The sequence below is a fragment of the Myodes glareolus genome, chromosome 2, assembly GCF_982192425.1.
Source record: "Myodes glareolus chromosome 2, mMyoGla1.1, whole genome shotgun sequence".
Classification (NCBI taxonomy): domain Eukaryota; kingdom Metazoa; phylum Chordata; class Mammalia; order Rodentia; family Cricetidae; genus Myodes; species Myodes glareolus.
Genome location: NC_142027.1, coordinates 99,929,175 through 99,953,594, shown reverse-complemented (window position 1 = coordinate 99,953,594; position 24,420 = coordinate 99,929,175). Strand labels below are relative to the sequence as shown.

General features: G+C 45.3%; 1 protein-coding gene and 1 long non-coding RNA gene across 2 annotated transcripts; one reads left to right on the top strand and one right to left on the bottom strand.

Moving 5' to 3' along the window:
• The first annotated feature begins 253 nt into the window (after positions 1 to 253).
• Positions 254 to 24,420, top strand: Arpc1a (actin related protein 2/3 complex subunit 1A). Its single transcript, XM_048436752.2, has 10 exons — positions 254 to 393; positions 7,283 to 7,376; positions 7,951 to 8,055; positions 11,285 to 11,507; positions 12,435 to 12,542; positions 16,711 to 16,923; positions 20,338 to 20,413; positions 20,585 to 20,778; positions 22,678 to 22,768; positions 24,037 to 24,420. Exons 2-10 carry the CDS (start codon positions 7,313 to 7,315, stop codon positions 24,073 to 24,075), a joined length of 1,113 nt encoding a protein of 370 aa, XP_048292709.2. The 5' UTR covers positions 254 to 393; positions 7,283 to 7,312; the 3' UTR covers positions 24,076 to 24,420.
• On the bottom strand, positions 7,926 to 9,471 carry LOC146895509 (uncharacterized). Its single transcript, XR_015000018.1, has 2 exons — positions 9,340 to 9,471; positions 7,926 to 8,103 (listed from the first exon to the last, which is right to left on the bottom strand). It is a non-coding gene; the product is annotated as an uncharacterized LOC146895509 (long non-coding RNA).

The following is a 24,420-nucleotide window of genomic DNA, read 5'->3' as shown; positions in this document are numbered from 1 at the left end:
TCACGGATATGTGTGTGTGTGTGTGTATGTGTGTGTGTATATGTGTGTATGTATGTACATGTGTGTATGTATGTATATATAATTTTTTTATTCATTCTTAAAGAAAGGAATAGAACTCCCACCCAGCTCCACAGGAACGCCCTAGCGCTAACACAAACTGCCTCACCTAACGGCAGCTATTCAGACACGGCCTCCCATCGCGCGCTAAGCTCTGCGCCTGCGCCCGCCACCTGCGCGTCGCGCGCTGCGCAGGCGTCCTGGTCACTTCCGGGATCTGTCAGCCGCTCCCTCTGGGCCTCCCTCCTCCGTCGGCGCTCGCCGGAGCCTGTTCGCGTCGACTGACCAGAGTCCGCGAATCGTCCGCTCCGGCCCTCCGGACCGCCCCGGCCCCAGGTAAGGGGCCACAGGGCTGAGCGCCTGGCCCGGTTCGCCTCCATTTCTCGCATCTTCTATGGGACGCGGGGGCAGCGGGCCCGGGGTGTTAGGCGCGGGGTCTCGGGCTGAGGGGGCCGGGATCGCCGTTCTTCGTGGTGACCCCTGAGTCCCTGGTGCCCACCCCCCACACGCACAGATCGAGCGTTTCTGAGCGCTTTCCAGCTGCCCTCCGTCTCGGATGAGGGAATAGACAGCTTGGCCTCCGACACCCCCACAGTACCATTTGCCTCCCTACTGTGAGCATTCACCACCATCTGTAAAATCGGTTTAGACGGGCTGACCTCCCCCATGACTTGTCACGAGTATCTGTTCATTTCTTCAACGTCTAGGATGTTGTCTACAGCAGCCTGTGATCCGTCAGTTATTGGGGGACCCTCAATAACTTTCTTTCCGAGTAACCTTAAGATTCTTCGGTTCCACCCCCACCTCCCGTCAAAGTTGTGCCCTTCTTTGCGTTTCTATTCATTGCATAAAGTCCTTTTATGTAGGACCGCCAAAGTTCTCATTTGACTCTGCCACTTTGTCAGGTGACCCTGGGAAGGTTGATTCTCGGTGCCTCGGCTTCCCCAGCTGCAGTAAGAAGATTCTTCGTCTACTTGGTTTTTATTAGGTTCAAGAGTAGCTGTTCAAATAATAAGGAAAATAAATAATAGCCGTTACTAATGCTTCTTAGACATTCTACGAATGCCTGCCTTCCTTGCCTTCCCTCTCTCTTTCCTTGTACTTGAAAACTAGGATTTATTTGTTTCTGGCCTCATTCAAATACTCAACATTGTTGGGAACATGGTAGGTGCTTAATAAATTGTAGCTGAGGATCTCTGATTATAAAGTCATCTTTTGTCATGCTGTGGCTTGGGAGTCTTTCTCCTGTCTACTTGTTGCCCAATTTACTGAAATGACCTAGTTTGCACCCTCTTTTATCAATTTTGTTTAACCTTCTTGTTTGTTTTTCGAGAGAGGGTTTTCTTTGTGTAGCCCTGGCTGTCCTGGAACTCTTGATGTACACCAGGCTAGCCTTGAACTCACAGAGATCCGCCTGCCTCTGCCTCCTGAGTGCTGGGATTAAAAGCCTGTGCCACTACATCTGTCTAATTTTGCTTAATCTTTTTGTTTCCATGTTGGCTTTAGGATTTCAGGTTTCAGCCGGGTGGTAGAGGCACATGCCTTTAATTTCAGCACTCAGATGGGAGAGACAGAGACAGGCAGATCTCTGTGAGTTCAAGGCCATCCTGGTCTACAGAGCAAGTTCCAGGAGAAGCACCAAAGCTGCAGAGAAACCCTGTCTCGAAAAATCAAAAAAAAAAAAAAAAGTATTTCAGGTCTCTAGAAGTTATCAGATTATCATTTTAGGGTGTTTACCCTGTTAGAGAGAGTCTTGCTGGCTGGTTCCTACCACAGAGTACCTGGGGGCCTTCTCCAGTTTATCTGCTGTACCCCAATTGGGAGATCTTTTTGGAAATTACAAACTTCCTTGGAGGATGAATGACAGTGTTTTGGTCTAAATATCTAGTGTTATGTTCAAACAGATTGGGTACAGGGAGTGCAGAATGGTCTGCTGAAGCTGGAATTTGAAGTGAACTTGTCTGAGCATTGGTAGGGTGTGGTGACCTTGTCAGAGTACCTAGTGTTGCTGGGTTGGGTAATGTGAGCGATTAGAAACTAGATGAATCACAGACTTGAAATTGACCCTAACAGGGAATGGAAATTCCAACTTATGTGAATTCGTCAAGCTCCAGTGGAATGAGGCCAAGAAATCAACATATGGCATCATTTCCAAGTTCAGAGACTCCTTCCTTCTAGGGGTGGCCCAAAGCTTTGTGTCAGAGGAAGAAAAAGAACTAATTTATTGGGCTACCGAGATGGCTCCAGCATTAAAGGCTAGACTTATAACCAAAAAGACCAGAGAACTAACCTACTGAGATCAGTTTGGGGCTGGTTTTGGTTCGACATGCTTTTATGTGCCATCTGACATTAGTCTTGTGTTGTCACTTGGAGACCTACGTTACAGATGAAATAAAGAGTGACTGGCCCAGCATCTTATTATGTATGTCAAAGCCAGGATTCAAATTCAGGTCTCTTTGTCTCCAGAGCCCATGGCTGACCATACTTTAAAACGACTCCTCTTGAAAGCTGGGGTTATAGTTGAGTTGGTAGAGCACTTCTTGTGTGCTATGCACAATGCCTGAGTTGGCTCAGCAGCACCACAGGAAGAAAAGACTATACTAAGTGGTAACTGAGTAGTGTGGGAACCTTTGGAGTCATCCTAATTCTTCAGTCCTTTCCATCCCTCAGAGCTAGGCATGGACAACAGAAGCCTGGCTTTTGTTTGTTTCATTTTGTTTGAGACAGGGTCTTAGTCCTGCTTGTCCTGGAACTCAGAGAGTTTTCTGCCCCTATGCCTCCTGAGTGCCTAGAAAAACCCGTTAAGTTCATGTCCTCACCTATGGTGCTCCCTTTTCTCTTTTTGAGCACCTGCAGTTTAGAGATTAGAATTAGCAACATATGCATGAAGGCTTATTTTACTTGGTACAAAATTCAGGCTTAAAATAACCAAATGTTTATAAAGGGGCTTTCTGGGACCACCAACCCCCAAATTGTGATGTGGAGACTTATTATTAGGTTTGAATGGTCTACCTTTGTTTAGGCTTGTCCGACTAGCTCTTATTACTTAGTTCAACCTGTTTCTCTTCATCTATGTTTTGCCTTGGGGCTTTTTACCTTTCTTTCATTTTGTTTACCTTACTTTTTTGCTAATTCCATGTCTGTCTGTCTGGTCCCTGAAGTCTCCTCTTTCTCCCTCACTCTCTCTCCCCTTGAGCCTAGATTTCTCCTCCTACTTATTCTCTCTCTGCCTGCCAGCCGCACCTATCCCTCTGTTGCCTCGCTATTGTCCATTCAGCTTTTTATTAGACCAATCAGGTACCTCAGGCAGGTAAGATGAAAGAGCAACACATCTTTACATAGTTAAACAAATGAGCATAAACAAATCTAACACATCTTTACGTAGTTAAAGTAATACTCCACGGCAGATATGCGTGAATGTTTATTCAATTATAGAACAACTGATCTAACAAAATTAGAAGTGCAGTTGTAGAAGTAATTCTGCTGTTGTGTGGCTGACTGCTCACCTCTTTTGGAATCTTCTATGTGCATAGAAAACTGAATAGAAGAATGAGAAAGCCCTTTTCTGCACTTGTGTAGTTTCAGCTATTCATGACATAGCTGCCCCTATTCACATGAATATCCGAGTTATTAGCTTGCAAACCAGTTTTGTTCAGTTAACAAGTGAGCTTAACAGAGTGGGGTTTTATGCTAAATTGCTTACAGTTAGTAATATGTGTGGGTTTTGTTTTGTGTTTTGAGACAGGGTTTCTCCGTGTATATTTGATTGTACAGGAACTGGCTTTGTAGACCAGGGTGTTCATGAACTCACAGAGATCATCGTACCTCTGCCTCTTGAGTGCTGGCATTAAAGGCATGTGCCACCTCCGGCCAGCTACAGTTAGTAATATTTTTTTTAAGATTTATTTATTTTATGCGTGAGTGCTATATGCATGTACACCTTTAGGCCAGAAGAGGGAGTCACATCCCACTAGAGATGGTTGTGAACCACAGTGTCATTGCTGGGAATTAAACTCAGGACCTCTGGAAGATTAGCCAGTACTCTTAACCCCTGAGCCATCTCTCCAGCCCCAATTAGTAATATCTGTAACAAGCTGTTTTTAAAAGATTTATGTGTGTGTGCGCGCGCACACACACACACACACACACACACACACACACACACACACACTTGTAGAGGCCAAAGAGGTGTCATATCCCTTGGAACTGGAGTTAAACAGAGGTGTAAGCTGCCTGATGTGGATACTGGAAACTTAACTTTTGTCCTCTGGAAGAGCAGCAAGTGTTCACTTGTTTTGGTTTGGTTTGGTTTTGTGGCAGGGTTTCTCTGTGTGCCTACTTTTAGTTGCTCTTGAATGCAAATTGTTGACCAGGCTGGCCTCGAACTCAGAGATCCTCCTGCCTCTGTCTCCCAAGTGCTGGGATTAAAGGCGTGCACCATTACCCAGGGAGCAGCAAGTGCTCCTAAACACTGAACTTTCTCTCTTCCCTGCTCCCACAAGATGTTATTTTGAGTTTAATATGTGAGCATAGGGTAAGCACATGAGATATCAGAAACAAGGAGAGACTGAAGTGTTCATCTAGAAGGTTTTTTGTTTACTTGAGACACACACAGTTGCTCTACAGACACTGTACTTCCGTGTATAAACACAGACAGACAGACAGACAGGCATACAGACACACACACATAATTTTAAAATGTGAAAACTCCCCTTTTTAAAAAAAGTAAGTTAATTTATTGAGATGAAAGTCAAATTAAGGACTATGAGTTACAATTTGCTTTCTAGAGCATGAGAAAGGAAAAATGTAATAAATATTTCACTCCTTTTTCCTTTAGTTTTCTTTGAGACAGTCTCACATAGCTTAGGCTGACCTTGTAGTTGCTGTATTGCTGTTAAATGAATTCCTGATCCTTTTGTCTCCACCTCCAGAGTGCTGGTTTTACAGATGTGCACCACCATATCCAGCAAAAATATCTTCACTCTTGAGCAGAGTGTGTGAGGTGAAGATAGATAGCAGATGTTTTTTAGTTTTGACCTTTGGGTTCCTTGATCAGAGTCTTCCGGCCACAGGCACTCATTTTTGCTGATCACATTTACCTGTTGTTTGCCTCACAACCTTCTGGTGTCCCTTCCATTCATTTTCTGCTGGTGTCAGAATTCCTATCTCACTGGACATGGTGGCACATGCCTGCAATTCTTCCAGCATTCAGGAAGCTAAGGCAGGAGGGTTGTTAATTGGAAGCCAGCCTGGGCTACATAGTAAGACCCTATCTCAAATGAAAAGACATTAATCACAGCATTTAGGAGGCAGAGACAGGAAGATCTCTATGAGTTTGAATCCAGCCTGGTCTACATAGTGAGTTCCAGGACAGCCAAGGCTATGTAATAAGAAGAAAGGCTGTTTCATCACAAACACGTGATCACCCTTTATCTCCTAACAGATAAGACTTGTTCTTACCTAAGGCAGTACCATTATCATAGCTAGGAAATTAAAATAATTTCATGCTGTTATATAATAATTGAGTTCAAATTCAAACTTGTTACACAACACATGTCTTTTATGGTTATTTTTAAACATACCAATTATAATCAACTGTCTTTTTATGAAATTTGATTTTCATAGCTCTTTTGAAAGCTAGTACAGACTCTTCTTTCTGCCTCTCAAGTGCTGGGATCGCAGCTGTTTGCTGCCATACCTGGCCATGTTGCCTTTTAAGATAACCCAGGCAAGTTGTTCTCTAGTGGACATCTTTGGGAATGTTAATCTAGAGAGAGAAAGAGAGACAGACACAGAGTGTGTGAGTATGTGTTTGTGTGTGTGTGTGCTTGCTTGGGAATGTGCCAAAGCATGCCAGAAGTCAAAGGGCAGCCTTAGGAGTCAGTCTTCACCTTCCACCTTGTTTGAGACAGAGGCCTTCAGGAGAGTCTCCTGCCTCCACCTCCTATCTCCCTGTAGAGTCACTGGGACCATAGAGACATAAGTAAGCTTCTGTTTCCAGCTTTCCTGAGCATTTGCGGATTGGAGCTCAGGTCATCTGGCTTACACAGCAAGCACTTTAACCGCTGAGCATCTCCAAAGACCTCCATCAGTTTTTACTTTGTTTCTCAGTGTTGTTTAATGACTCTTTCCCCCTTTGTCTCCTATAAACTGAAAATGAGATCCAGAGCTCGACTGGATTTAGAGTAAATATGTTTGTCATATTTACTTCGTAGTTTCATAGCTGGGTTGGTGGTCTTCCAAAGTTTGTGTACGATGATCCTGTAACGTCTTGTTATACCAACTGATTTACTGACTGACTTTCTTTTATGGCAGAGTCTTACTGTGTAGCCCAGGCTATCCTGGAACACACTATGTAGATCAGGCTGGCCTTGAACTTCCAGAGTTCCTCTTGCCCTGATTGGACTAAGGGTGTGTGCCACCACACGTGGTCAGATTTATTTTTATTTTAAAATTATTTGCATTGTATGTCTCTGGGGGTATGTCCTTGTGAGTGCAGGTGCCTGTGGAGGTTAGAAGAGGGCATCAGATCCCCTGAAGCTGGAGTTACAGGTGTTATGAGCTGTTCATTTTGGTACTGGGATTTGACTCTGGTCCTCTATAATAGCAATATGCATTCCTAACCATGGAGCCATCTCTTCAGCCCCCATTCTTCTTTCTTCCTTCCTCAGTGGGGTTTGCATCCATAGCCTTCCACATTCTAGGTAAGCATTATCCCATGGAGCTACACATACCCCCAGTCCTTTCTGTCTTATCTGTTTTGTTCTTACAAGTATCCTGGTGTGGATGACAAAATCATTGTTTTCAAGTTATGTGCTGGTCACGTTCCAGAAGGACTGTCGAATTAGATTGCTCTGCTCCCATTTGTAGTTCTAGGTTTGATCACTTGGTCAAAGTGACGACTACCAGATTTCTTTATTATGAAGGCATGTTTCCCTTGTAATTAGTAAGAGCTGTGTGGAGTGGTAGTTTGAGACTGATTATCCCGCCCACTCTGTCACAGTCTTTAACCTGTGATTTGAGAGTCCGTTGATGACCCTTGAGAATAAATTCTCCACTGGCGGTTATGGGGCTGGTTCTAGTTATGGAATTAATGTTTGCATTGAGATTGACTCTAATGGGAGATCAATATTGTATTTAGCCCCAAATAGTTTGGGTTCCTCTGACAACTTAAACACTTGTAGTATGACATTTTAAGTATCTTCTTTCCTGTTGCTTAATACAGCTTTCTGACTTTTGAAAACACTTAAGAATCATGTCTCTGCATCAGTTTCTGCTAGAGCCAATCACCTGTCATGCCTGGAACAGGGATCGTACCCGTAAGTGTACTTTCAATTTGCTACTGCGTGGGGGGGGGGGGGAGTTGAGGTGTGCGGAGACCAGAGGTGCTGTGTCTTACCACCTTTTTTTTTTTTTTTTTTTTTTTAAATGAGACGGGGTCTATCAATGAACTTGGAGTACTTCAGTTTGGCTAGGCTGGCCTGCCCGTGGCCACTGAGATCCAGGTGTTCTGTCTTCACACTGCAGTGCTGAAGTTGTAGACATATGCTGCTAGACCCAGATTTTACATGGATTTTGGGGATCAAACTCAGGTCCTCCTCCCGCTTATATTGCAAGCACATACCATCTGAGCTATATCTGTAGCCCCTCATTTTGCTTCTATGTGCATTTTTGGTTGTGGTAGCTCAGACCTGAAATCCCTTGGAAAGCTGATGCAGGAGTTCAGGTCTTGCCTGGACTACTGAGTGAGACTCTGTGTATGAGAAAAAAGAAGAGACTGGAGCCTAACTCAGTAGTAGGTCCTTGCAGTTTTGATTCTCTGGATTCAAACTCCAGTGCCGCAGATAATAACAACGGATGGCAAAGTGTTAACAGTTTGACTTTTTTCCGCAGAGATTGCCCTTAGCCCCAATAATCATGAAGTGCACATCTACAAGAAGAATGGGAGCCAGTGGACAAAAGCTCATGAGCTGAAGGAACATAATGGACACATCACAGGTAATGCAGCTGCTGACTCAGTGTACTGTTTCCAAACGAAGCCCTCTCCTGTGTAAGTAAAGACACATCAAGTTAATTGGGCCTTCGCATTTCAAGCCCCAGAGTGACTGTTTTCTCTTTCCTTTCCTTCCTTTCTCTTTTCTTTTTTATTTCTCTTTCTTTTCCCTCCCTTCCTTCTTTCTTCCCTCCCTCCCTGCCTTTCTTTTTTCTCAGATTTTTTTTTTTTAAGACAGGTTCTCTATATGTAGTCCTGACTGTCTTGGAACTCACTTGTATATAGAACAGGCTGGTCTTGAACCTACATAGATTGGCCTGCCTCTGCCTCCTGAGTCCTGAAATTAAAGGCAGCTCGCTAAGTTGTTCTTTATAGAATATTTGAGGGGAAAAATAGTAACCTTAATTATATGCTTCTTGTGACCCCGGTGGTACATAGCTCTCTGGTAGTGTATGGAGAGCACCGAACCTGCTGTGCAGATTGAGATGATCCAGGAAAGCCAAGGCTAGACCCTATGAAGTGTGAGCACCAAGGAAAGCTGAGGTTAACTGTCTTTGCTGTGGGACACACCTTCCTTTGTATTGTTTTAGGAGCCAGAACAGCTTTCCAAAATACTGAATGAGGCTGGTGAGCTGCCTTGGAGAGTAAAAGCATCTGTTGCCACAGGTTCAATCCTGAGTGCCCACTAGGAAGAGAACTAACTCATACCAGTGTCATCAGACATCCATGTGTGCCATGACAGCACAAGCCCATATGTACACACTCTGAATAGATGTAATCAACGTTGATAAAATTGAAGCAGGAGTGATGTAGCAAACACCCATGTCAGATTACCTCCTACAACGGTTAGCAGATTCTCCTGTATGAGGAAATGTCTTTGCTTCTGTACCGGAACACTTAAAAGAGCTGCAGGAATAAGGAAGGAGGCGAAGTTCTCTTGTGTGTGGTCTTTTCTGCTTTCCCAGAAGACCATCTGTGACTTGTTCTGACATCATCCAGGCATGTTCTACATGTGTGTGCTCATACATTCAGGACATGTCTTCGGTGCTGCAGCATGAAACTATCCTGCAGCCACTGAACCATTCATTGCCTATAGATTGCTCCTATATTTGTCTTTCTTTCTGAGAGGTGTAGCACTTGAGAGGTGGAGGCAGGAAGACGAGGTCATCCTTAGATATATAAGGAAGTTTGAGGCACTACACGAGACTGTCTTATACTCATTAGCTCAAAGTTATTCTTGCCCAGATCAGCAAAACAAACAACAAAAATATAACTTAGCGTGTTTTTACCTTCTGTATCCTTGGAAGTTGTTCAGCATTAGGGCTAGAGAGATGGCTCAGTAGATAAAAGTACCTGCCACAAAAGCACAAACATGTGAGAGTTTGAATCCTCAAAACCCAGGTGTGGGAAGTGGGCTAGACAGGCAGATCCGCAGCCACTGGCCAGTCTAGCTGAAACAGTGAGCTTCAGGTTCAGGGAGAGGTCCTATTTCAAAAAAATAGAGGAAGAGCAGTAGAGGAAGATGCCCAAAGTTGACCTCTGGCCTCCATGCACATGCACAAACACAGGTGTTCAGCATCCCCATCATGCTTCCTAACCATGCTTCCTGCTCTACTGGGCGATTAGTATGTGATGTTCCTGAGCATTGGGGCTTCACGTGTCATCAAAGTCAGCACTGTTGCCATTGCTGTCCATGACATTATTTCTATTAGATTTGGCCTGTTTAGGTTCTGTTACCAATGGCTTTATGCTTATGAATAAGGACAATCAGTTTGAATGTTAGCATTAGGAAATACTTTTAAATGAGAAAGACAAAGATGAAAGGACCCTTTCTACCTTCCTCTCAAAATTTTTGAAATATTCATAAATTTTCTCCCTGTCTTTTGAGGTCCTTTGAACTTGGACCCATTTTCTGACAACATCTTTTAGATCTGAAGAATTTGGAAAAGTCTAAATATACCTCTAACGGATTCCAGGATTAACAGTGTTTTCTCAGCCAGGCAGTGGTGGCACACGCCTTTAATACCAGCACTCAAGAGGCTGGATCTCTGTGAGTTCGAGGCCAGCCTGGTCTACAAGAGCTAGTTCCAGGGCAGGCAACAAAGCGACACAGAGAAACCCTGTCTCGAAAAACCAAAACCAAACCAAAACAAAAAACCAGTGTTTTCTCAAACTGTAAATATTCAGGGTGGGGGTAGGGGTACCTGACATTCTAGAAAAGCCTGTCAGCACTTCATAGGACAGAGTGTAGCATATGGCAGCATTCCGGCGTGTTCTCTGAGTTTATTCCTCAGGGTTAACAACTTGATCACCACTTTTTTTTTTTTTTTTTGCACAGGGTCTCACGCCCTAGATGGCCAGGAACTCTTAAGAGATCTGCCTGTCTTTGCCTTCTGTGTGCTGGAATTAAAATCCTGTGCCACCACACCTGGATGCTCAGCTACTTAAAAACATTTTTATGGGCTAAGAAGACTCAGTAAATAAAGTGTGTCCTCAGAACCCACAGAATGCTGGGCAGGCTTCTGCCCATAATCCTAGCTCTGAAGGAAAGAGTCAGGCTTGCCAGCACAAGCTAGGTAGTTAGACCATCAGGAACTGACCAGCTATGAGTTTGGTGAACTCCTGCCTCAATAAATAAAGGTGGAGAATGTTCAAGATGACTTCAGGCCTCCACAGGCACATGGAACATGTTCAAAGACATGCAAAAACAAAGCAAACCCAAAACTATTTTATTATAGCAATCTTTTTTATCACAGTTTTTAATTAATTAAATTTTTAAATTTATTTTATGTCTCAACAGCAGTTTCTCCTCCCTTCTCTCGTCCTGTTCCCTCCCTGCTTTTTATAGAAATGTAAAGTGATTCAAAAAAAAGAAGTGACTAGGCATGGTGGCACCTATAGTTCAACTCTAGGAGGCAGAGGAGGGTCAGGAGTTTAAAAGTACCCTCAGCTTCATAGTGAGTTCAAGGCCAGTCTTTGCTTCTTGACACCTTGTCCCAAAAGAAGCAGAAAAATCCCCAGTTCTGTTCTAGCTGACTTTGTAAGGACCCTGAGTTCTCCCAGACACCGGGGAGGGAAACAGCCTTGGTTTTTTATGAGATGATAGTTATAGATGGGAGAAACGTGGGAGGAAATCAACAAGCCCAATGTTACCCCATATCCAGTTCTCACTGCCAATGGTCCAGTCCCTTGTCATTGGCCAGGTGCAGCAAGTGACCTGTGCCTCACTTGCAGGTATTGACTGGGCTCCTAAGAGCGACCGCATCGTCACCTGTGGGGCAGACCGGAACGCCTACGTCTGGAGTCAGAAAGACGGCATCTGGAAGCCTACCCTGGTGATTCTGAGGATTAACCGCGCAGCCACTTTTGTGAAGTGGTCCCCACTCGAGAATAAGTTTGCTGTGGGGAGTGGGGCCCGGCTCATCTCTGTTTGTTACTTTGAGTCTGAAAATGACTGGTGAGCAACGATGTGCCCTCTCTCTTTCCTCTCTCTATAGTCCATGCTTGGATGACTGTGCTCTTGGGACTAGTTAAGGCTCTATGCTTTGCTGCAGTGGCCCCTCTCTGACTGGAAAGTGGTTTCTCCCTGTGAATTTCTCTTCCCAGAATAAATAAATGTTGTTCTTCCTATGCACACGACTTAGTTCCCACATCTTTTCTATTAATCTTCCTTTTTCCTCTCTTCTCCTTCCCTTCCCTTTTCACTTCCCTACCTTTCTTCTGTTACTTCCTCCCTCCTTCATTCTCTCCTTCAGTTTCTTCATTTCCATCCTTCCCATTCCTGCCCCCAACTTTTTTAATATAGGAAATTTAAATATACAGGAAACATTTCCTCCTGGCTGAGCTTCGACCGCAGTAACTGTTTACTGTTGTGTTCTTTGAGAAATTGTCCCCTATGTAGGTAAATTAGACTGCCATCTCAGATGTGGTCTTTGAAAATAAGCTGTGTATTCTGTGACATTTCGTCAGGCCACGTGTGGTGCAAGCACCTGTAATCCTAGCATTCAAGAATTTGAGACCAGTCTGAGCTATGTAGCAAGTTCAAGGTCAGTCTGAACTTTCTATGGGAAGTTCTTGTCTAACAAAGAGCAAACATGTGGACCACCCTTCATCAGGAGAAGCTGAATGTATCCCATAAAAAAGGACTCAGTTATACATCAAAGGACATCAGAGAAATCATTAGAACATTAAAAATAATTGGATTTACAGGACTTACTTCAATAAATATAGCTAACATTTCTTGTGGATTTTAGAATTTAAGCTATATTTATAAAAATATATGTAGTTTAGCTATTTGAATTGAATTGAGTTTATTGGGTGGCTTGAAAAATGTTACCATTTTTATTTGTGAGGACAATGTAAACTAGTTTTTCTCTTTTCTTAGGTGGGTGAGCAAGCACATTAAGAAGCCAATTCGCTCCACGGTTCTCAGCTTGGACTGGCATCCCAACAACGTTTTGCTGGCTGCAGGCTCATGTGACTTCAAGTGCAGGTGGGGATAAGTGAACACTGAGACTTGAGCTGCCCATTGTTCGGCTTTGACAAGTGTCCATGGGGTTCCTTTCTTTCCAAGGCTCTGTAATAGCACTGTGAGGGACTCAATTGTGAAGGGAACTTGTGGGCTGGAAAAGGAACTGGGGGTTGGGGGTATGGCTCAGCAGGTAGAGTGCTTGCATAGCTTGCACAAAACTCTGGGTCCCATCCCCCAGCACTGTGTAAGCCAGGCATGGTGCTGCATGCCTGTAATCCCAGCAGTCTGGATGTAGAGGCAGGGAGATCAGAAGTTCATGGTCATCTTTAGCTACATAGTAAGTTTGAGGCCAGCCTAGGCTGTATGAGACCCCATGTCAAGAAAGAGCGGAAAGGAGGGATGGAGGAAAGCAAGCAGGTGAGCTAGTGAACTGATGCATAGTGATTAAAAGAACAAGTAGCAAAGGCTATGATGGATGTGGTCCTGGGGTAAGCGGGGGCTGCAGCAGGTCAGCCAGACCAGACTCTTTAGGCAGAGTGTCAGTAGTTCCAAGTGCAGGAGTAACCCATGCTGTGTCCATTGTCTCTCTCTCTCTTTCAACCTGTCTTTCTCAGTTTTATTTTTTAAATAGATTTATTTCATTTATCTGTATACATATATGTATGTGTGTCTGGCAAAAGCTAGACGAGGATGAAAGATTCCACAGGACCTAGGGTTATAGGCAGCTGTGAGTCCCTGATACAGGTGCTGGGAACCCAACTCCAGTCCTCTTCAAGAGCAGCAGGTGCTCGTCACCACTGGGGCATTTCTCCAGTCCCATTTCTTTAACTGCTGAGCCATCTCCTCAGCCCTTATTCTTCAGTTTTTGATGGAACAAGAAGTTTGAAACATGGACTGTGTAGCCTATGTTGCTCTGGAGCTCATCATCCTTCTTTGCCTTCCCCTTATGCTGAATTACGAGCTGCAACTTCATGCCTGCCAGCCCATCTTTCTTGATCACAGCTTCAAATCCCCCTCCCCTTTTTTTTGGTTTATTGAGACAAGTAGCTCTGACTGCCCTGGAATTCACTTCATAAACCAGGCTGGCCTCAAATCACAGAGATTCACCTGCCTCTGCCTTCCGAGACTAAAGCTATGAGCCACTGCCACCCAGCCAGTTCCTCATTTTGTATCACAGACCACAGACCACAGACTACAAAGTGAACCTGAAGTTAACCAAATGTCCTGAATCATTGACCATTGTGCTGCTGAGCTGTTACTGCACTGGCCTTTCCAGTTACAGTGTTTGTCATTAGCCTGCAGCTAGGGGGAATGGAATTGCTCTTTTAAAAGTTGTTCTTTGTTGACTCTTGGGTGGCAAAGTTGAGACACACTCATGTTCAGTACCTATGTGAAAATTTTCTAGAAAACTTGGCCAGAGATTTATATTTTAAAATACTAGGGTTTAATTATAAAACAAAACAGAAAATAGGACTGGTGTGGATCAGTGGTAGTGTGCTTACCTAGAATCCCCCAGTGGGGAACTTGGAGGTGTGGCTCAGTGGTAGAGCACCTGCCTAGAATCCCCCAGTGAGGGGTGAGGTATGGCTCAGTGGTAGAGCCCCTGCTTAGAATCCCTCAATGAGGGGTGGTGGTGTGGCTCAGTGGTAGAGCACTTGCCTGGCATGTAGCAAAGCTCAAGGCCCAAGGCTGAGGAGCACTGCCATAAAGAAAAAAGAGATGGCGTTATGGTAGTCTAGGGACTTTATGTTCAGGAATTTGTTGTCTGTTATTTATCCAGTTATTCTAGCTCCCTTGGAAAACAAGACAAGATAATACTGTCTGGACGTGTTGGCAGGTGACTACAACTCCACACACAGGAGATGTCCTTACCCTTCTAGAGCCTCAGCTGCCACTGTCAATCTGGAGTTGGGCTTAGGGGACCAGAGTTCTTTTAGGCAGTCTTAAGATGTAGTTTGCCCCTCTTAGTTAGGCTACCTTTGACTTCTGGTCTTCTGCCTTAGTCTCCTGAGGCTGGAGTTGTGGGCACTCACCACACAGGCTCAGATGTTTTCTTAAAGAGAAGAGGGGTAAGGAGAGACTGGAAGACAGATTCCAGCTGATCTTTGTTATTAGTAACCCTGAAGGCTATTCCCAGGGTTTGAAGAAAAGCTCCACAGTGTAGCAAAACTGAACTTAAATGTTTTTCTGTCTGAGTGATAAGGAATAAATTCACACACATGCTGTTTGGGTCATGTTCTTTATTTTTCTGTCCTTTAATTTTCTTCTAATTCTTTCTAGTTTTTCTTTGTTCCAATTCTTTCTTGCTTCTTTGTTCACCTAGCTTAAATACATTTTTCTAACAGAAGGCTTGAGGCAATAAGAATAAAAGTTACAAAAATTATATGTCATTGGTCATAGCATATTCCTTGGGTAAATGATAAGGACAGAGCTGTTTACCATGGCAGCACAAGGTTTCATGGGTTTTGGGGTAAGACTTTGACCAGAGGCTAGGGGCACAGTGTCCAGTGTGACAGGCTGCGAGACATAGTTCTTCCTCAGCCAGACTTGGCAAGAAAAGAATTGGCATGACTTTTTAGGTTGCTTTCTGTTAATAACCTTGGTTCAACATCTGCAACTCAGGCCTTGTGCATATCTGTAAAGTTTTTAACTTATGATCTATTTACAGAAACAGTCTAGTTTGAACTTTGTCTGAGGTAAAAATGAGTTAATTGTGTATAGTTTGAGTAAAAGGAACAAAGCAGATTTAAGTGTCTTACAGTTCTCGTGGGACATATCTAATGAAGCATATTCTAGTATATTTTCTATATATCAGAACCATACAGTTAATGAGAAGTCATCTTCCTGACCATCCACAGGTATATGTGCCCATAATATTGAGATGCAGTCATGAGATTACATATACATATTACGTAAGATTGCACACTACAGTGCAATATAGTATTGGGAAGACACCAAAGCTGTTTTTGCACATATGAAATTACAGACAGGAGCACAGTTTCCAGAGTCAGTGGTCCTGCAAGCCTTGCCTGAACGGGATTCTCCTCCATCAGAGAATCATTCCTCTGGTGGATTGACCACTGAACACCTGCTGTATATTCCCACGGCCTCTGATACTTTGTCCCTCCCTTTCCTAAGTCTTGGCTAAAATACATTACATAGAGCTGTGGGAAGCTGGAGACAAAGAGTTGGGAAAAGACTGAGGACTTCAGCTGTAAAAACTCCACTTTTTATTTATCTCAGTGTGGTATATGCATGTGTTCATGCGGGCACATGTATGGAGACCAGAGTCAACTTCAATTACTGTTCTCTCTCTCTCTCTCTCTCTCTCTCTCTCTCTCTCTCTCTTCTCTTCTCTCTTCTCTCTCTTCTCTCTCTCCACACCTTATTTTTTGAGTCAAAGTCTCTCACTAAGCTGGATGTTTTCTGTTTCAGCTAGACTGAGCCTCCAGGATCTGTTTCTACCCTGCTTAGTGCTTAGGTTACATATGCATGCTGCCATACCCATACTCCCCCTCCCTGCCCCTTTTTGAAAGACATAATCTTACTACATAGTTCTGACTGACCTTGAACTCAGAGAGATCCTTTTGCCTCTGCTTCCTGAGTACTGATATTAAAGATATGCCCTGCTCAGTTTACCAGCTCATTCATCTGTCTTTAAGTGAGTTGATATCTGGCTTGTTTAGGGTAGCAGCAGCTTCCTCTCCTGTCACTGACTGTGGGCCTCTTGGAGTGTGTGCTGAGGCTGGTGCTGTAGGAGGCAGCAAAGGGTGTTTTGCTGTGAGTACAGTCTGACGTGGAGTGATAGCAGGACCTCCTAACTGTGGCTATCAGACCCTAACTCTTCTGTGTCTGGAGCCACTTGTGGACCTGAACTTACCCATTGTGCCTTGCTCATTTTCAGGCCGACCCCTCTGTTCTGTGTTGCCTCCAGTAGCTGCCAGTGGCCCTTTATTTCTTTTTTTGAAATTAATTTATTATGTATACAGTGTTTTGCCAGCATGCATGTCTGCATGCCAGTAGGGGGCACCAGATCTCATTACAGATGGTTGTGAGCCACCACATAGTTACTGGGAATTGAACTCAGGACCTCTGGAAGAGCAACCTTAACCTCTGAGCCATCTCACCAGCTCCATATTTACACATTTTCATTTGCTTTTTTCTTTATTTCCTATGCTTTGAACAACAGAGTGTTTTCTGCCTACATCAAAGAGGTGGATGAGAAGCCAGCCAGCACTCCCTGGGGCAGCAAGATGCCTTTTGGTCAGCTGATGTCTGAATTTGGTGGCAGTGGCACTGGCGGCTGGGTGCATGGGGTCAGCTTCTCTGCCAGTGGGAGCCGCCTGGCCTGGGTCAGCCATGACAGCACTGTGTCCGTTGCTGATGCTTCAAAAAGTGTGCAGTGAGTATTTGCCTTGCAGGTGGAAGATGGGACATTCCGTGAAAGCTCTCAGCAGCACACTGAGGCTGCTTTCCTAGTATCTTTTGAGCACCCCAACAGCTGTAGCTGCCTTTAAAGTTATAGGCAGGTGTTAAATACCTGTTGGGAGACTTTAAGGAGTTGGGACTTCCTTCCAGAAACACTTCTTGGTAGAAGTACTGGTAGTGTCCCTTTGAAGACCCTCCTGGTGTGCTGTTAACAAGGGTGCCTTTGGAATAGCCAGGTTATTCTGTGTCTTTCCTGGGGGAGGTGTGAACAAGTACCTGCTCACCCGAGGCAGTGTGAATACAACAACCAAAGGACGATCCTACCAAGGTCCAGCTTCCCAGGCAGTAAGCTTCCTGGGCTTAGGCACAGAGCGTGGGCGACCCCAAAGCAGTCTCATCTTCCAGGGATGACCTGTCCATAGAGGCATAGATGGGATTCCCCTACTTTACCTAGCCCTCCACACTCAATACACTCTAGCCTCTCCCTAGACTACCTGAAGTTAGGGCAGAATTACATACAGCTAGCTGAGAGGCACAGGAAAGAGCAGCTGGGACCGCAGGTGAGGGTCCAGTAACTCTGCCTCCTCCTATTAGGCAGTGCCAACAGGCTTGACCTTGAGGGTCTCTAGAAAATAGTCACAGATTCTCTGATGAAGATGAAGGCTGTTAGGCTTGGAGGACAGCACTAATAAGTCTATGATTGTTTTCTAATGTCAGTGTTACCTACTAACCTTAAGGGAAATCCCAGTGAGGTATGGTGGCACATATTTATAGCACTCAGGAGGTAGAGGCAGGAGGATGAGTGCAAGGCCAGCCTGGGCATACTGAGACCCTTTTTCAGTAAACAGGACTGAGTCTGTTGAACCTGTGTGGTATGCACACACCTTCAATTCCTTTCCCTTACACCACCCAAAAAATAGAAAGGCGATCCATTCTTATTCCACACAGTTGGAGAACAATGCTGCCTTCATGCTATTTGGGAAGTCTGCTGGAAGAACCCGAATTGCAATGACTCATTCGTGAGGGAGTCACCCTCTCAGCCTTGAAGCACTATCAGATATGGGAGTAAAAGTTTGCTCAGTAGCAGAGGAAGAAGCCTGGAAATTCTTCTTAGGAATCCATTCTTTGCTGTGAGCCCTTCCCCATGGTAGCTGAGGAAAGTTCATTGTGACGGTCTCCAGACTGGCCACTCTGTGTCATGGGGGGAGGCACAAAACATGACATTGCAGAGGTTACATTTTCTCTCCTAAGCTGAATTACTATAGGAATTCTTTTGTGAAAGCTCACCCTTGTTAAAAAATACTGTCTGGAACTTGCTATGTATCCTGGACTGGTGGCAAGCTTATGATCCTCCTGCCTTAGCCTCCCAAATAAACATAGATTTTTTTTTAAATATATATTTATTATGTGTATAGTGTTCTGCCTGCATGTATGTCTGCATGCCAGAAGATGGCACCAGATCTCATTACAGATGGTTGTGAGCCACCATGTGGCTGCTGGGAATTGAACTCAGAACCTCTGGAAGAGCAGTCAGTGCTCTTACCCTCTGAGCCATCTCTCCAGCTCTAAATGTAGTTTTATAAGCCAGGCATGGTGGTACTAGCCTTGAATTCCAGCATTCAGGAAGCTGAGACAGAGGGTCATGAGTTTGAGGCCAGCCAGGGCTATATAGTAAGACCCTCAAAACATCAAACGTGAAACTGGGGCGATGGCTCAGTGGGTAAAGGTGACGGATGACCTGGGTTTGGTCCCTGGAGTCCATCCACTCCATGGAGGAAGAGACTGGCTGCCGCAAGTTGTCATATCACTGCACACATACTATGATGCGCATGCACTCAAATATGCATACGTATGTGCATTCGCATTTAGTCTTTTTACTTTGAGTGGTATTTAATGGCAGTGCTGGTTCTGTATTGGCTGTTGAAGCACTTGCAGCTCTCAGCACTTACTACTGTTGCGTGTCTCCTCTGCATTCATTCTCACTAGTAAGCTGCCTGTTTCAGCTCTGTCCACTCTATCCCTTCCCTTCTCTAGCGTAAATATGCCACAGCTTGAGCTTCTGATAATGTGTTAGTCCTTTAATTCTGTAGCTACTTGATTAAGGGGCCTCCCGAGACACAAGCAGTTAGCTGTTTTTATGGGGTACGTGGATGTGTTCTGGGACAGAGTCTTTTTGAGCCAGGCTGTCCTCAAGCTCACTATGGCCTTTAGACTGGGCTATCACCCCGGGTCCACCTGCATCTGCCTCCCAAATGCTAGTATTATAGGTGTGTACCAACTGCCTTTCCAAAATGCATCCTGTAGTCTGGGGAGGTGACTCAGTGGGTAAGAGCCATCTTACAAGGACCTGAGTTTAAATTCCCAGCACCCATGACCATGTGCCTGTGACCACAGCATTGAGGGACAGAGACAGACAGACCCTGGGAATTTGCTGGCCAGCCTGGAAGCCAAAACATTGAGCTTCTGGTTCAGTGAGAGATCCTTCCTGAGGGTTTCAGATGGAAGAAGAGTGATAGAGGGGGCTAGGGAGATGGCTCAGTGGTTAAGAGCACTGACTGTTCTTCCAGAGGACCCGGGTTCAATTCCCAGCACCCACATGGCAGCTCACAACTGTCTGTAATTCTAGTTCCAGGAGACCCAACACTCATGGCAAAACACCAATGTACGCAAAATATAAATAAATAATTTTTTTTTAAAAAAAAAGAAGAGTGATAGAGCAGGACATCGGGTGTCCTGCCCTGGCCACCACATGTTCCAGCTTTCACATTCACAATAGAAAAATTTATCGCTAGGTGTTTTTCTGCCACAACTGGTTATGCACATCTGTACATGTACACACACACACACACACACACACACACACACACACACACACACACGGCTGCTGAGTGTGAGCTGGCTAAGATGAAGAGTCATCTCACCAGCAGGAATGACGGCAAGAGCTGTGGCAGGTAAGAAAGGAAAAGCCAGTGTAGGCAGAGGCAATGGTCAGAGCCAAGGTTTGAGGACTTCAAACCTTGGATGGACAAGACAGAAAGGAAGGACTCCTTGGGGGCCATAAACAGCAACACCTTCGCAGCGGGCCAAGCACAGGCTAGAGAGAGCCAGTCCTTTACTTTTATCTGATTGATTGATTGATAGAGAGCTAGGGGTCAAACCAGGGCCTTACGTGTGTTATATTCGCAGCCTCAAGGCCTCAGTTTCTGAAGGTCACTTTGGGGTCACCTCATGCTTAAGATTCCTGCAAGGAGAGGTCAGGGGGCTCTTTTTAGAGAAGTATTGGCTGGTACAGCAGAAGCCACAGTGAGAATGGGGTCTTTGTTGTCCTCTGTCTGTGAAGAAGACGTGGGCTGTGGTTCCCCAGTGTAACAAGTGTTCTTGTGTTCAGGGTTTCTACTCTGAAAACGGAGTTCCTGCCACTGCTGAGTGTGTCGTTCGTCTCAGAGAACAGCGTTGTTGCCGCTGTAAGTATCTGTTGTCCTTGCAGTGTGCCACGTGCATCTCCAAGCCAGGAATAATGCATGCTCTGTGATAGGCACAGAGCTCACCCCTGCAGAGAAACTGTGGCTGGGAGCACTCTACTGGGGTTGGCAAGTGGGCAGGGGCTCTCTGGACTGACTGACCTTCTATTTCAGGGCCACGACTGCTGCCCGATGCTATTTAACTATGACGACCGTGGCTGTTTGACCTTTGTGTCCAAGCTAGACGTCCCAAAACAGAGCATCCAGCGCAACATGTCTGCCATGGAACGCTTCCGCAACATGGACAAGAGAGCCACAACTGAGGACCGCAACACAGCCTTGGAGACGCTGCACCAGAATAGCATCACGTAGGTGTCACTAGCTGCCTGAAGCCAGGGCACTGGGCTTCTGTAAAGAAGTGGCTGGCCAAGGTGCCCACTCCTTGTCATTTCATTACAGAAGCCTTCTGTGCTGCAGGCCCCAGCTCCCTGAAGGGATGAGGGCAGTGCTAAGCCTGTGCCTCATCCCTAAGGGCTTATTGTAACAGAAGAGTTGGCTGGATGTGGTGACCCAGGCCTTTAATCCCTCCATTAGGAGGCAGAGGCAGGTGTGAATCTGTGAATTCAAGAGCAGCCTGGTCTACATAGCCTACATAGTGAGTTCCAGACCAGCCAAGACTGCATGGTGAAACCCTGTCTCAGCAACAAAAAGTGAGCTGCCACCACCTCATCATTGTGCCTTCAAGATACAATTAGCACCAGGCATGCAGAAGGAGGAGTGTGACCCCTATCAGAGAAGGCCTGACTGGCTAGTAGTCTCCCAATGTGTATGGGAGGTAGGTTCATGCTGGGCATGGTGGCACAGGCCTATAGCCCCAATACCCGGGAGGCTGAGGCAAGAATGCCAACAAGATGGCTCAGTGGATAAAGGTGCTTGCTGCCAAGCCTGACAGACTGAGTATGCTACCAGAACCTACATGGCGAAAGGAGAGCACTGCCTCCCAAAAGTTGTCCTCCATATACACAGGCAGTTAGCTGAAGGAATTGTAACCTGTGTAAAGCCATTCCCAGCTCCTAGGCTGCACACGTAGTCCTTTGCTGTAGTGTACTGTGTCCTTAGAGGGCAGACTCTCATCTGGACATTTGAGATGGGAGAGAAGCTGCATCTTGGAAGGTTTCCACATGATTAGCTCACGCAGGTTGTTTCCCTTATCTGCTGGGCTCTGCTGGAATCTGGAGGAGTGACTGCCTGCTGCTGGCGTTGTGATGAATCAGTTTATTTATGAATTCTTTGTGTTTAGGACTGGGGATTGCACTCAGGACCTAAGACTTGCTAGGCAAGCACTCCACCACCAAGGCACAGCACCTGCCCTTGTAAAGACAAATTTACAATGCAAGGAAGGTGTTGGGCCTTGTGCCCTGGCTGTCCTGGAAGGTTGATTTGAAAGGACTTGTTGGAGACCAGTTGGCTTCAATCCTGCTCTGGACACGCCTGTATCTGAAAAATCAAGACAGTTCCTTACATCTGCATCACTACTGAGTCCCTGCCCTGTTGTACCCATCACATGCTGTGAGGCCATTGTCTCTTCTTCTGGTCTCATCTTTCCACTTTTGCCTTTCCCTTTTGTTCAGTAACAAAATCACCCCCCCACCCCCCACCCCCACACAACCTATATAGCACTTTGGCTGGCCTGGAGCTTGCTTTGTAGACCAGGCTGGTCTGTAATTCACATATCTGATGACCTCTGTCTTTTGAGTGCTAGGATTAAAGGCATGTGCCAACATGTCCCCCCCCCCCCCTCTGTTTTTGACATAGGATTTCATGTAGCTTAGGTTGGTCTCGGACTCACTAAATAGGCTGGGGTAGAGGATTGCTGTGTTACTGAGGATGACCTTAAGCTTATCTTCTACCTCTGCCTTCCAAGTGCTAGGGTACATAGGCATGTGCCGACATACACATTTGATGTTAATGGTGGTCCAACCAGGACCTCTGCCAACTGAGCCACATCTCAAGCTAGTGAGGGCCCTCACCCCTTCCTGTTTTGAGACAGAATCTTGCTATGTTATCTTGATGAATCTTGAATTTGAGCCCAGCTATCTTTGGGATATTTTCTGACTCTGACTGTTATGGCCCAATGCTGATGGACATGTTACTATTTGAGAGTAAGAAGTGAGTTCATTTCCTTTAGTGGACCTTACAGTAAGTGAAGAGGGTTGGACTCACCTCCACACAGATCTCACAATCTCTTGATTTTGCTTTTCTTTTAGTCAGGTGTCTATTTATGAGGTGGACAAGCAAGACTGTCGGAAATTTTGCACTACTGGCATCGATGGAGCCATGACAATTTGGGATTTCAAGGTATTTCTTCCTGGTACTGGTTTATGCAGCATTGGGGATGGAACCCAGGGCCTCACACTTGTTAAAGAGAGCTCTCTTCTACTGGACTACCCTGGCCTTGATTTCCAGGTGTTCCTACTCTACATGATTGTGCTCAAACTTTTCCTGAAAGAACGAGTTCTTCCTTCAGTGTATGGCAGCAGCACTGGCCCCAGACCTTTAAGCACGAGGAGGACCACCATTCCCAGTGGGTGGTTGATATCTCCTAATAGTATTTGATTTCAAGAAAACTTGAATGCTGTTGTTGAGACAGGCCCTGTACTGGCCACTAGCCTACATTTCTATGTGTAGACAGATTTTCATAGTTTACAGAAATTTATTTAATAAATACAACTGGCATGGAGCTCATTCCTGTAATACCTACACTTGGAAAGCTGAGGTAGAAGGATTGTTTTGAATTTGATGCCAGTCTGTGCTAGAGAATAAGACCTTGCTCTCCCGGCCCCCAAATAATGCAGTGAACTGAGAAGATAGAACACACACACACATACACACACACCATGTGTGGTAGTGCAAGAATAGTATAGGGGTCTAGAGTGATGGCTCAGCAGTTAAGACCACTTGCTTAGGACTCAGGGTTCATTTCCCAGCACCCACATGGCAGTTCACAACCAAATGTAACTCTAGTTCTAGCATCCAGTGCCCTCTTCTGACCTCCACAGACATCAGGCACACATGTGACAAACATACATGCATTCAGACAAACATTATACACATAAAAATTCATAAGTGAATCTTTGAAAAAAAGTACGTAGTGATGCACATTTTTAATCCCAGCACTCAGGAGTCAGAAGCAGGTGGGTCTCTGTGAGTTTGAATTCAGCTTGGCCGGGTCTACAGAGCGAGTTCAGGACAGCCATTACTACACAGAAAAAAAAAAAAAAAAAAGAGGAGGGAGGGAGGAAGGGAAGAGTGAAATGGTGTATGGTGTGAGCCCATTGGGAACAGAGGAGGGAGGGAGGAAAGGAAGGAAGGAAGGAAGGAAGGAAGGAAGGAAGGAAGGAAGGAAGGAAGGAAGGAAGGAAGGAAGGAAGGAGTGAAATGGTGTGAGCCCATTGGGAACAGAGATGTCCAGGTCTGGGGAACCAGCCTGGAGCCAAGGTCTGGAGAGTACAGGGTGAGGAAGGTCAGCTTGTGTACCTACCAGGGAGGGGTGCAGCAGTGTGGCATCTCAGGAAACGGGCAGCAAATCCTCAGGACTGACCAATAAATGTTCTGCTCTTCTCAAGACCCTGGAGTCTTCCATCCAGGGCCTCCGGATAATGTGAAGCTGAGTGAGCCTCTGCCATCCAGCACAAGAAACAGACGGGGCTGCGCACACTCTGCCATTGGCATGCTGGTGAGGACCGCCGGCCCATGGAAACACTGTCAAACTATCAAGCAACTAGCGTGTGTTCGTGTGGATGTTGTGGGTGAAGTGTGGGTTTAAAGACAGCAGGGGTTTCTGTTTTGTTTTTTCTTATCTTTTCATTTTGTTTTGATTTTGTTATCTCATTCCATTTTTGACCAAAGCTTCTCTTTAAGTAGTTTATTATGGAAGATTGTCACACTAACTTACAGGGTAAGGGAAGTGTGTATTGTCTGCTAAAAAATTAAAAACCCAAGTGTGCAAA